This window comes from Calonectris borealis, chromosome 4 (assembly GCF_964195595.1).
Source record: "Calonectris borealis chromosome 4, bCalBor7.hap1.2, whole genome shotgun sequence".
In the NCBI taxonomy this organism is placed as follows: domain Eukaryota; kingdom Metazoa; phylum Chordata; class Aves; order Procellariiformes; family Procellariidae; genus Calonectris; species Calonectris borealis.
This window is the reverse complement of record NC_134315.1, coordinates 79,655,923-79,668,739: the sequence shown is the minus strand read 5'-3', so window position 1 is coordinate 79,668,739 and position 12,817 is coordinate 79,655,923. Positions and strand designations below refer to the sequence as shown.

General features: G+C 34.5%; 1 protein-coding gene across 2 annotated transcripts in view; it reads left to right on the top strand.

Moving 5' to 3' along the window:
* Positions 1–12,817, top strand: part of USP53 (ubiquitin specific peptidase 53) — a 39,021-nt gene that overhangs the window by 6,915 nt on the left and 19,289 nt on the right. The window contains exons 2-10 of one of the 2 annotated variants that reach the window (XM_075150259.1): positions 845–1,531; positions 3,841–3,933; positions 7,700–7,834; positions 9,435–9,548; positions 9,635–9,717; positions 10,038–10,143; positions 10,944–11,090; positions 11,612–11,761; positions 12,258–12,429. In XM_075150259.1, the coding sequence (XP_075006360.1) occupies positions 1,388–1,531; positions 3,841–3,933; positions 7,700–7,834; positions 9,435–9,548; positions 9,635–9,717; positions 10,038–10,143; positions 10,944–11,090; positions 11,612–11,761; positions 12,258–12,429 (1,144 nt within the window). In that variant the 5' untranslated portion in view covers positions 845–1,387. The remainder of the gene's footprint in view (positions 1–844; positions 1,532–3,840; positions 3,934–7,699; positions 7,835–9,434; positions 9,549–9,634; positions 9,718–10,037; positions 10,144–10,943; positions 11,091–11,611; positions 11,762–12,257; positions 12,430–12,817) is intronic. The other variant, XM_075150260.1, reaches the window with a different exon arrangement.

Genomic DNA, 12,817 nt, shown 5'->3' with positions numbered 1-12,817 from the left:
GCTTTGGTTTATTTAAGTTTATTCTGTTCTGTGCCGTTACTTCAAATGTTTATGTGGATGATGTAGTAATGCCAAACTGATTAATAATCCATTGTTGTGAGATGATCACTGCATGAGCTTTACCTGTGCCTGTGGTGATGTTCTGGACGATGAGTCATTTAACCTTAAATACATACCTTCAACAATGAGAGAAACAACTCTTATTGTTGGAATTGGAAAATCTTGGAATGAGTTATTGGGGCAGCTACCAGAATGTTCTTGCTCTGCTATTAGCTGTTTAAGAATGCAACTAGGTTAATGACATATTTATGTAGTGTTTGCTAGGTAGTACAAAATTTTGAAAGCTGAGTACTAGCTGAGAATCCGTCTATAACATCTCAGTAATCTTAAGACATAGAAATACTATCAGTTCTTGTGATTTGCTAGGATATTGAAATCTTAGGCTTTCAAGTGTTGAATACAAATATTTATTTCATGGTAATCTTTTTATTAGACTTGGAGAGTCAAAGTTAGAATAACTCATGTGTTATATGGTCTTTTTGTAAGTTGTTGCATATTGTTAGCAGAACCTTTACAGTAATTCTATCGAGGTCTTTAGAGGTGTATAATAAATTAGAATATAATTGATTATGATAAAAATCGTAATCAATAATAATAATAATTTAATCCTTCTGCCTTAAAAACAACTTTTAGATGGCAGTTGTTTCTCCTCCTCTTCCCTGGTTATTGTATCTGCCTTTAGATTAAGAGGTTGTTTTGGCCAAAATCTGATTTTCTGATTTAGAAGGTCTTTAACGTTTTGGAAAATACTATTTTTATTTTTGCTGTTTTTTTCTTATTTCAGATTCACTGGAAAGAGAATGAAATAAACATGGAGTCTTCTAAACTGGAATATACTTCATGAGTCACAGTTAGAAGTAAAAAGAAGATGGAACGAAATGAGAGAACAGGAGTATAACACCTGTCAAGGACTTTCCATTTTTGTGACATATATAAACTTGCGATATAATACAACTAATGATTTATAGTAATACTTTATTGATATCGCTGGAAGAAGAAGTCAGTTACTGTGCAACTTGCTTCATAAGAACTTCCATTCTAATAACTTCTAACATGTTTTAACCTTAACTGGACACTTTTTTTTTTTAAAGTCTGAGACTTAAAAACTTTGTATAGCTGTATTTTGACTGAGAGACTAATCCTGATAGATGGCTGACAGCTGCTCATGGAAAATGGACTTAAACTCGTGAGGGGTTACTATTGCACAGAGTTGAATGGAATGCCATGACTTTAGAGCAGTTCTCTTAGAACCACCTTCTTTGCCTTGCACCCATCATATCCTTAAATATTTAAGCGTAAATATTGCAATTATAAAGTCTAAAAAATAATGGCATGGGTGAAATTCTTAAGAAAACCTGGGGGTAACCTTGGAAAAGTTTATCAGCCTGGAAGTATACTATCCCTGGCCCCTACAAAAGGGTTATTAAATGAACCGGGACAAAACAGCTGCTTTCTTAATAGTGCTGTTCAGGTAAGAAAAACCTTGATTTATTAAACAGTTCTGGTTTTGTAGCAGCTTAGATGGTCATAGTAGGGAAAGTGTTATCTTGGCAATGCTGTTTTTACCATTTGTATTGCAGTACGTATATTCTACAGAAAAATACAGCACGTTTTTCAATGGTGTTAAATTCAGTTTTCAGTTAAACTTCTTAATGATTCCAAGTAAGACAGAATAGCATGTGATTTTAAGGAATTGTTTAAGAGTATTAAATACTTAATTTTGCAAAAAATGTCAGCATGTTATTTTGTTTGCATGCATTCAGAATATCAGAAAAACTTTCCTTTTGTATTTGGAAGCTTATGTCTCATAACCTTAAAACTTGCTGTTTGAATTTTAATACTAATGTTTCTGTCAAACATAGCAGTTTTATTACTTGGCAAAATTTACAAGACACTTTTTAATATGTGGCAACCAGTACTACTACTTCTATTGAATAGGACACTATTTTTATTAAAATATCATTTTCTCAGAATTGGGACATGAGTGGTACTGGGACATATCAGAAGATGCATATATAGTTGAAAGCCTTGATTCTAATCTTAGGAAATATTTGTGGAATTAGAGTAGGAGATATTCTTGATACCAAAGAAATATGACTTAGATTTCTTTTTACTGTTTATATGCATACGTATTACTGCCCAACTTCTTGCATGTGTTTACCTACACACTGTTCTGTTTTTACATGAGCTGCAATTGAAACAATGTTGACTCTTTAGATCCCTCAAGTATAGTTTAATAGTACAGTGACGTTAACATGATAAAAACTTGAGCTTTTACAATATGACAGGGAATATGGGGATCTACTTAATTCTGTGACAGAGCAGTACTAGCCTTTCCACATTGCCTGCAAGTCAGAATACGAGGCACAGGTTAGTTAATACTATTGTCTTTTTAAATCTAGAAATTAACAACAACAAATTTCTAGGCTGTGCAAATAAAGAGCAGAACAATATATTTTTTTGTAATGCTTAGATTTTGGACCTGATCATTTTCAAATTGTACAGAAGTATTTGCCAAGCTGGCAGAGGGCTTAAAAGATACGTAGACTTCCTAAAAAACTGTAAGTCTTACAAATGGTATGGATTTAAACATAGGAGATATGAGAGAGACATCTATGTGGTGTGTATGGTATCTAAATACATTTAAAATAAAGATGTATGATAGATTTAGTAGAATGAGTTTGCTGTTTTATATTCAATGGGAACAGCATGACCTATATTCTCTTGCAATTTTGCTATTTTCCCTTAGGGTGCCCTAAAATTAAACCCTAAGTCGTTTTTAGTTATAGCTTCAGACAATCCTACTACTTCACAACCTACTGCTGTTTATCAAACGGTGGCTGATGATTGGTGACTGGCCTTTTACAAGGAGGAATGGTTCCTTTCTTTTCTCTTCTTTTAACCTCTGTTCAACCTTCAGAACTGAGGTTCGGACATTCATTTTCAAATGTGTCCTAATTCATTCTAGCTTTTATATTTATAGATAGGATTTTTTTTTTTCCTGGATTTGCAGCTGTTGTGTTACTGTGCCTATTGAGAACTCATTTTTGGGTTTGTGTTTTTTTTTTAATGGGCAACTTTATAAACTACTGCACTGATTGTGTACTTAAGACATTAGACACTGAAAGCAGTATAATGTAGTCAAGCAGAGTAGTTACACGAATAAAAGGGAGAAACACACCTGATTGAGCAATTGTTTTGATCTGTGGAAAAACAAATGTATTTCAGCAATCATTTTGGTAAGAGACCATAAGAATGTAGTATAGACTTAACCCGAAATGGTGCTTGCATTCTACCTAGCAATTCAGTTTCCATGTTTCCATCTTTTTTTTTTTTTTTATTTGAAAGAAAGCACGGAGCGGGGGGAGAGGGAAAGAGAAAGAGAAATGAAGTAAACCCCATAGCCGCCTTCCTCTTCTGTAAAGCCATAAGATGACTATTACAATCTCTGTAAATTACAAATTTACAGTTTAGCTTGTTGCTTGTTTCCATAAGAGTACTTCAGCTCTTTTTTTCACACAAAGTACATCGTTTGCCATTGTTTCAAAAAGTTTAAAGAGGAGATCTAAATTTTGAGTGGTGAATGCAAACCTTCCACTTCCACCTCCACAATTTACCAAACTAATGGAAAAGGACCATAATTTTTGTTAGCAATGTTGGTGCTCAAGTTATACATGTTATGTGAAATTAAAAAAAAATGAAAATCTATTATATGTTGCTGTGTTAAACGTAGAACCTTCAGAACTCATTACTTATTATCTGTGAAACTTTATTTTATAGGTATTATGGCAACTTGACATATTTCGACGAAGTTTAAGAGGTTTAACTGGACATGTGTGTCAGGGAGATGCGTGCATATTTTGTGCTTTAAAGGTAAATAATTTTTGTAAGAATCGTCTTTCAAAATGAGGGAAAAATAATTTAACTCATTTTTACTAATTCTTAAACCTATCATACATATGTCTGTGACTCTAAGTCATTCTTGTGTGAAGAAACAATTTAGATTTAAGGACATTTGTAACTGGTGTTTGTAACAGAAATATTTTCTTGTGTTTAAAGAAGAAATTTTACAGTACACAAATTTTACAGTCTGCTTAAACATAAGATTTTTGTCTATTAAAAGACAGTGTAACTTATTTGAAAATTTCTAGCTAGCTTCTCGGAGATTTTTTTCTTCTATTTGCATGCATATGCTTTTGTTCTTTCCTGTAGTGTTTGAATAAGCTCTTTTACAATAACTATATTACTGTCTGATAAGGTCTCAAGATTCTTTTTTTACTCCATAGTTGATGGTAATGGTGCAGAACTCAATTGTTCAGTCTGTAAGTAATGAAAGGCAAGTAGTACTGGAAAACTAATGAAAGCTGATAGCTTTTTAGTGTTGGAAAGTAAGTTAGATCTGCATATCTTAACTAGTGTATAAAACTTGCGCTTCAAGCAGTTTTGTAACTCATCTGAAGTCTGTAAACAAATGTTGAATTTTGTTAGATTCCTATTGTTTTTACTGCACTGGTATTTGGCTGCCTGCAGTTAGGGAAATAGCTGTAAGCATGATATTGCTGTTTCATTGGGATAAAAATCCCAAGAAAAAATGTATAGGGATATATATATTTTTTTTTTTTTTAGTTTCTAGAAAGTTTTTAGCACTTTCTACTCTTACTGCAGTTTGACAATAAAGACACTTTTGGAACTCTAACAGAGGACTGTAGAATGTATAGTCAAATACGGCAGTAGATATAGTGATGTACAGAACTGGGAATTCCTCATCTGGAGGGAGCTGAAAGGGACAACACTATTTGGAAATGTGGTTCATTGAGGAAGTGGTTTTTGACGATGCTAAATTGTAGGCAAGGACAAGGCAAGTATTTTAGAGGTTATTCTCAGAGAGTTTCACAGACCAAACCTTGTTACTGCATGAGTGTTTTAGGCAAGAAGTGTTTGCAGTGACATTTATTTAATGTTACAGGATGTGTATAATCTATGTACTGTGTAGTTTTTTTCAGCCATTTTTAGTGTTTATCATGATTGCAGTATGGAACAGCTGCTTTTGAATGTGTGTCTGTCTTTTTCTAAACATAGTTTTTTGTAAGAGGTGCCATTTTATTTCTTTAGTTAAAGTGGTTAATTTTAAAAAGCCAACAAGTTGAAGTACATTAAAACTATACATATTCAGAGTAACTTCCCGAGGCTTTTATTCCAACCTTTTTACAAGCTCTTGACTCTACAGAACTTGTTGGGACTTTTTGTTTCACGAGTGTTTTGATGCACATCATGTTCTTCTGTGTGCTGGACACTTGGTCTTGTTAGTACATAAAGTCCAGACCATAACTCAGGCATACCTGTGTTTTCAGATAAAGTCTTGTGTCTGTCTTGGGATGATAGGTTTCGTTTCCTGGAGTTTTGTCTCTGTAGGGATTCATGTTCATACCTGATGTCATAATATAGAGTAAACTTTATGGCATTTTCCTTTTGATTTGACCCATGTGAAGTTCTGGTCATATGCAGTCTTGTTCAATGCTGCACTGGAACCGCCTTTAAGAAATGAAGAGGGATTGAAGGGTGGCAATTGCTGGAGTGTATGTGTTGCACTATATACTCTCAATGACTCATATCGCTGAAATCGTAGTGAAAAATAATGTAGCAGTTTCAGTGTGCACAGAAACATGAAGAAGGTAGTGTTCACGGTGTGTTGAAATTGAACCTGTAAGTAATGAGTTGTTCCATTCTAATGGTGCACTTGTGAAGACCAGGTGCTTCTTTTTTTCAAGCTAAATGTACCACTTGCTGTACCTTAATACCCTCTCTCTTCCTGTAGTTTTTGGGGCTCCAGTACAAAGTAAGATAGGGTTTCCATCACTTTAAGCCGCTATACCAGCTTCAGCTGCTTCATAAGGCTGCTGTAACTCAAACTGAACTCAAAATATTGTGGTTAACTCATTTGGAAGTATCTGTCCTCAGTCATTATATACACTACTGGTTTTGCTTTCTTGGCTTTCCAGAGATACTGGTTGAGTGATTCTATTTGTTTTGTGTTCAGAACCTGGGGCATTTTGATTTTCATGCAGTGTATATGCTGGATGAGGATGCATTTCAGGAAGTTGGTTGTGACTTGGGTTGGGTTTTGTTTTTTTTTTTTTTTGGGGGGGGGAGGGGTTTGTGGTCTTGGGATATTTTTACCCTTCTTACTTGTTCACCAATAAAGAAGAATATTTTATCTATATCAGCCTCTCCTATAAACTAAAAGCATAGCCAATAAATTCTGGTCTACTTCAGTTCAATCCATTATCTTTTTCTTTTGGTGGTGTTCTGAGAGTTAAATATGCTCTTTTGTTCTCTGGATAACACTGGGGTGGGACTTTGACTATGCAGGCCACTAAAATGAGCATACATATCTGCATAACTGCTTATCTGTACTTTTTTTTTTTAGCTGGGCATGTAAGGCTCTGTTGCATACCAAAAATGACCTAGCAGCCAAAATGAGAAGTGATAAATGTTTTCAAAGCAGAGTTAACTTGTATTACCAGATCTGTTAAAAACTTAATTTTGAATGCTTACATTTGAGATATTGACTGTAATTTTTATCAGTAGTCCATGCTTTTTGTTATGAGAGGGAAGTTTGAATATTTGACAGACACTTACCCTGGAATGCATCATGGTTAAAACACTACTTTCTGTTAGCACTGAAACTTTGCTTATCTGTTGTATCTTTGCCTTCTGTCCAACAGAAGGAGGCCTATGTGAAGAATGCATATCCTTATTTATATTTTACATGGCTTCTCCTGATTTGCTTTGTCTTTATTCTCTTCATTTTTCTCTAAAGTTTGACTTAGAATTCTTGACAGTGGAATACACCCTTTAATATCTGCAAATGTTTTCTCATTCATTGAATATCTTTTAACTTTCAGTTCTTTCAAAATCACCCTCCCTTACTTGCTAAATGGTGAGGTCACTTGCACACATATCCCTGCCAAAAAGAAAAGCAGTAGCCAACTATCTCTTCTGGGAAATGAAGAAAAAATGAAGTGCAATTTATTCTCGTGTTATGGAACTGCAGATGTTGACCTGTTCTCTTGTATTGGTGTGCACTGGTTCAGCAGAGAGCTGATGTAATAGCAAGGATTATCAGCATTGTATTGATTTATGGGAGTTTTTTGCATATCCATAATTTTAATAAGGATACACGCCTGTCTGAAGTAGTAGTGTAAATGTTACATTATTTAATGAATGATGGGCATTAAATTAACCCGAGTGGTATTACATTATGCCCTAAGAAATACACACCATCTGTAAAGATGAGATGTGTATCCATGAAACGCTATTCCAGCGGCCAAATTAAAAAAGCTGCATAATTACAGACCAGAGCTTGCGTTGCTTCTGGGAACTAAAGTCAATCACTTGCATTTTTATATACTTCTATGTTGTTGTTCTACTGGATCAAAGTTCAGTTTAGTAGCATAACTTTTTATAATGGAACCTAAGTAACTTCAAAAGAAAACAGTAATTTCTAAAGTTGCATAGATTTATAAACATTGTATGTATTTGCTGTTTAGGCATGCTGCATAAGAACTGATGTATTTGTGTAGAACCAGAGTGCCTAGTTAAGGGGCTAATGAAGCTAAGTAATGGTATTTCTTCCTAGGCAATATTTTCACAATTTCAACACAGTCGAGAAAAAGCACTTCCATCAGATAATATGAGACATGCCCTGGCAGAAAGTTTTAAGGATGAACAGCGTTTCCAGCTTGGATTCATGGATGATGCAGCAGAATGCTTTGTAAGTATTCTTTGCGATAGTTGAGTAGAATTACATTAGTTTTGTGGATGCCAAGCTGGCCTGTTATTTTGGTAGCTCCAGGCTCATAGGTGGGATACAAGTGACATAATACTACTGACCTCCTTTATCCCAGTTTAGGGGAACAGACAGGTGGAGTAAGTGTCTGGTAATGTAGTGGATGGAGTAATCTTGCATTTTCTCCCTACTTTCTTCCCAAAGTCTGTAGCTCAGGCAGAGGGGTATGTGAAACATTGTTACTACAGGAGGTTGGTCAGGATGATGAACTCTCAATCACTCCTAAAAGTTTTTGGATGGAGAGAAGGGTTGTCTTCTCGGGAGAAGAGGCACCTACAGATTTGAATATATAGTCTGTTCCTCCAAGTATTCTCTCAGTAGCTATTGAAATATGTTCCATTACAACTAGCCAGCTCATTACTGAAGTCTTCTGCAGAAGAGATTTCCATTTTCTTATCCAAGAGTGAACGAATACTTGAAGATCTTGACTCTTGCTGCAATTACTTTCTGCTTTTATGAAGTGTCTCATTGAAAAACATGAGCCATTCTGTAGCCATAAAAGATGACTCAAGATTGGATAGAACACTGGTAAAGAAGCCTTTCTTAAGAAGTCCTGTATTAGACAATGAAAATTGTTCACCATAAAAAAAAATAAATATGTGTATTAACGGTCAGACACAGATTTGAGGGACAGAAAATATGGTTGCTGCTTTGATTACTTTCAGCTTTGGACATCCTTTGGAAGTATCCACAAATGAATACCAACCTGCCAGATGCATTTTCACATACATAGGAAAATCCAGTGGAGAAGTCCTGAAAGTGGCTATTTGAGATCTTGCAGTCAGGTTAATGGATTGCAGTCATGAAAGAGAATGTCTCATTAGTGCTCCATCTAATCAAAATGCATTTGGACCCCTAAAGTAATCAGCTGTCTGAATGATCTGAATAGATGCACTTTTTCCTGTTACATCTGGTATTTTTGGCAAAAGAGAAAGAAATGACCATTCTGATTCAGGGGCCAAACTGACGACAATCACAGTACTTTTTTTTTTTCTTTTTCTTTTTCCTTTCTTTTAAGGTTAAAAAGTGAGACATGGGATGGGATCAGGCATGTGCTATTTATGAGCTTTTTCCATGCTTCTGCCAATGGTACTTGTGTTGGTGCATGTGCTAAATGCGATCAGATGATCAGATTGATAGCAGAGGAAAAGGTAAAAGTGTGAAGAACCGAGACAGAGGCCTGATCCAAAACAAAATTCAGTCGTTGCATGCAATGACATTAATAGCATGTCTTACTTTAAGAACAGCTTTTTTAATTTTTCTTGAAGATTCGCTTCCTTCAAAGGAGAATGCACTCTGGAAGAACAGTTGGGTACCTGTTGTCTAATGCTGTTTTTGTTGATGTTTGGAAACCTTGAGATGAAGAGAATTCCCATCCACTGGGTTGTGAATAGGGAAGGGATTAACCACATATTAAACTTGTAGGTGGCCTATTTGGAGCCAAGGGGAGCATTAAACTGTAATGTTGCTCATATATTCTGACTTCATCAGTTCAGTTTATATCTACATTATTATTTCTATTTAGGAAAATATCCTTGAGAGGATTCATTTTCACCTAGTGCCAAACAGTGAAACAGATATGTGCACTTCAAAATCCTGTATTTCTCATCAGAAGTTTGCTATGACACTGTATGAACAGGTCAGACCTTTATTCGATTGCTTTAACAAATAATTTGTTTCCACTGTCCTGAATACATAAAAACAAAAATATTTTTATTTTTGTAGTGTGTATGTCGCAGTTGTGGAGCATCATCAGACCCACTGCCTTTTACGGAATTTGTGCGTTATATTTCTACCACAGCCCTGTGGTAAGAGCTTTCATTCTTGTATCTCATTTTTCTATATACACCCTTCCAATAATAAGCAAAGCATGCCAGAGAAATGCTGTAAGTGTTAGAAATGAATGTGTATCTCTTTGTTAAAACGTGTTTTTGAGATACTGTCCAAAAGTAACATTTAGATTTCAAAAGCAAGATGTAGAGAAAGCTTGACAAAAAGTATGTATTGCTACTGTTTTACCGCTGTATCTTTTCCTTTTAGTCATAAGATATAGTTAATTGAGAGTTGACTGAAATCCTTTAACTCTTAAGAAGGGAGATCCACAGTTATTTCTGTTTATTTTTTACAGTAATGAAGTAGAAAGAATGATGGAGAGGCATGAACGTCTCAAGCCGGAAATGTTTGCAGAATTGTTGCAGGCAGCAAATACTGCTGATGACTACAGAAAATGTCCTGTAAGTAAACAAAGATGTTGCATTGCTTTAAGATACAAGGGAGAACTTTTTAGGATATTAAATCAGGCTGAAGTATTCCCCTAAAAGCAGGATTACCTGTGGCCACTTCAGCGCAGCCCAGCTTAGGATTAAAAAGCCTTTAAATTTATATTTTATTGCTCCAGTTATAGATAAACATGGTATTGTAGGTGCAAGTGGCCTGTTTAGAAAGTCGAGTTATTAGGTCTGTGTTTTATTTTTCACTTCATGTTCAACATAGAGCTAGGTGTTCTTGATTAGTTGGAACAGGTGTATTTTCTGAGTGAAGCTGCTTTAGTTCATATGACTGACGACTTGACAACATTGTCTTCTATTGGAATAGTTTTGTGCTACTGTTGACAAAAATAGTCTCTTTTAGCTTGTTCTGCTTAATTCTTCTCTTCCTTAAATGGTTCTGTGTAAATACTGTTAATTTAGGAACCACAGAAAAGTACACAAGAACGTATAGATCTAAGCTTAAATGATGAAATGGAGAGGAGAACAAAAGAGTGACTCGGATATTTTCCGAGACTTCTGTTTTAAGGTGGTGATTGGATGTAGAAGTTTAGCTGTAGTCTTCATCACCCCTCTTCATCAGAGGGTTTTTATGATGAAGAATTTTATCCTTAAATTGTTAGAAACAAACACCATAATTAAATTTGAGAGAAGAAGTTGCAGCGTTGTTTTGTTGCACTATTTCTTGTCTAGTAACTCAACTTCTGACTTCCATTTTTTAAACATCTTTGTTTTCCCTCCCATCACTTTTTTTTTCCTTCTTCTAGAGTAACTGTGGTCAGAAGATAAAAATTCGTCGTGTTCTTATGAATTGTCCTGAGATTGTCACAATCGGTTTAGTCTGGGATTCAGAACACTCTGACCTGACAGAAGAGGTTATGCGGAATCTGGCAACACAACTTTATCTTCCTGGGGTATCTGACCTAAAAATTACCATTTGCTTATTCTAGAACTTCATTTTACATGTATTTTATGTATATGTAAATATTTACAAAATATAAACATATGTATATATATATATGTATTTTTAAAAAAGCACAATTTAACTTCAAAGTTTATGTCTACTTTTACCATTCTTTATAATGTGCTGCTTGATGTAGTTTGTGTGAGAGGAAAAAGTCTCATCAGAAGTGTCGATCTTGTGCCTAAGTACAAAGATGAATGTAGGTGAATTCCTAGTTGAAAATCTAGGAATATCATGTTCATTTTGAAATTTGTGGAATTATTCCAGAGCATTATTGTTTTACCCTTTCAACTGTGCAAAAATAAATGTTGAAATAGACCTAATAAGTGCAAAAATCATTATACTCATGAAAAATTGTATAATGCAACAGGATATTTAAGACCAATTGCCTTGGTAAAATGCCAGTAGTAGGTTTGGAAATTGAGGCTAAATGTTTTACACATATTTTAAAATCTATAACCATTTTTGCAGCTGTTTTATAGGGTTACAGATGAAAATGCCAAAAATAGTGAACTTTTTCTTGTGGGAATGATTTGCTACACAAGCCGACATTACTGTGCCTTTGCCTTTCACACCAAGAGTTGCAAATGGGTGCTGTTTGATGATGCTAATGTGAAAGAGGTAAATATTATTTTTACTGCTACCAAATTTAGTGATCTTTACTTTTCTAGAATGCATTCTTCTGACACCAAACTTGAAACAAGTCAAACAAATGTCTTTATTAAAATAAACCTTTAGTTTTGTAAATCAGTTTTCACAAATGAATTTTAGAATTGAGTTCACTACTTTACAGTTCTGCCTTCCAAATGCCGAACGTTTCAGAAAGTTAATGCACTTGTCTACTGTTGAATTTGTACTTCTTTTAATGAAAAAGAAGGCCTAATTACTGGCAGCTGTATTCATAGTGTTGATGTTCTGATTGTTAGCCCATGTAATACTGGTTCTAGTTTTTTGCGGCAATTTACATAAACTCATGTGCCAAAATGTTGAATCTTAATGTACCTTTGGAATCAGTCATTTGGTATCTGTTGCTTAATAAATTATTCTTTCTGTAATTGGGTTCAATGTTGTTTATAAAGTTTTGGGATTTTGTTTTGTTTTGGTTTTTTTTTCTTAGATTGGAACAAAATGGAAAGATGTGGTCTCCAAGTGCATTCGATGTCACTTTCAGCCATTGTTACTATTTTATGCTAACCCAGATGGCACAGCTGTATCTCCAGAAGATGCTCCAAAGCAGATTATTCACTGGTCTCAATGCAAAGCAGCAGGAGGAAATGGGGAAGATTTGGGTAATTAAGAATTTTTTTTTTTTTTTAATAACAGTATCAACTATATTTCTGAAATGGGGATTATAAAGGAGAAGGTAATGGATTAGCTGCATTGTTCTTAAATACTTCTATCAATAATTACCTAAAGGGTCTCAAAAGAAAAGAGATTAGTGTATATATTCAGTATTAGGACTGTTTGTTTTATGTCTGATAAGGGAATACAAATTGAGATTCATGGATAATGGGGAAAAAAGATTTCCTATTTTATATTGTTCATAACTACTTTACACATAACTTCAGTAATTTCAGAAGAAAATTGCGGTATATTTGTATATGCGGATGTTCTTACGTGTGTATTGATACATTTAAAATACCTTTATAAATGCTATAAAAAGATACTTTAAGTAAA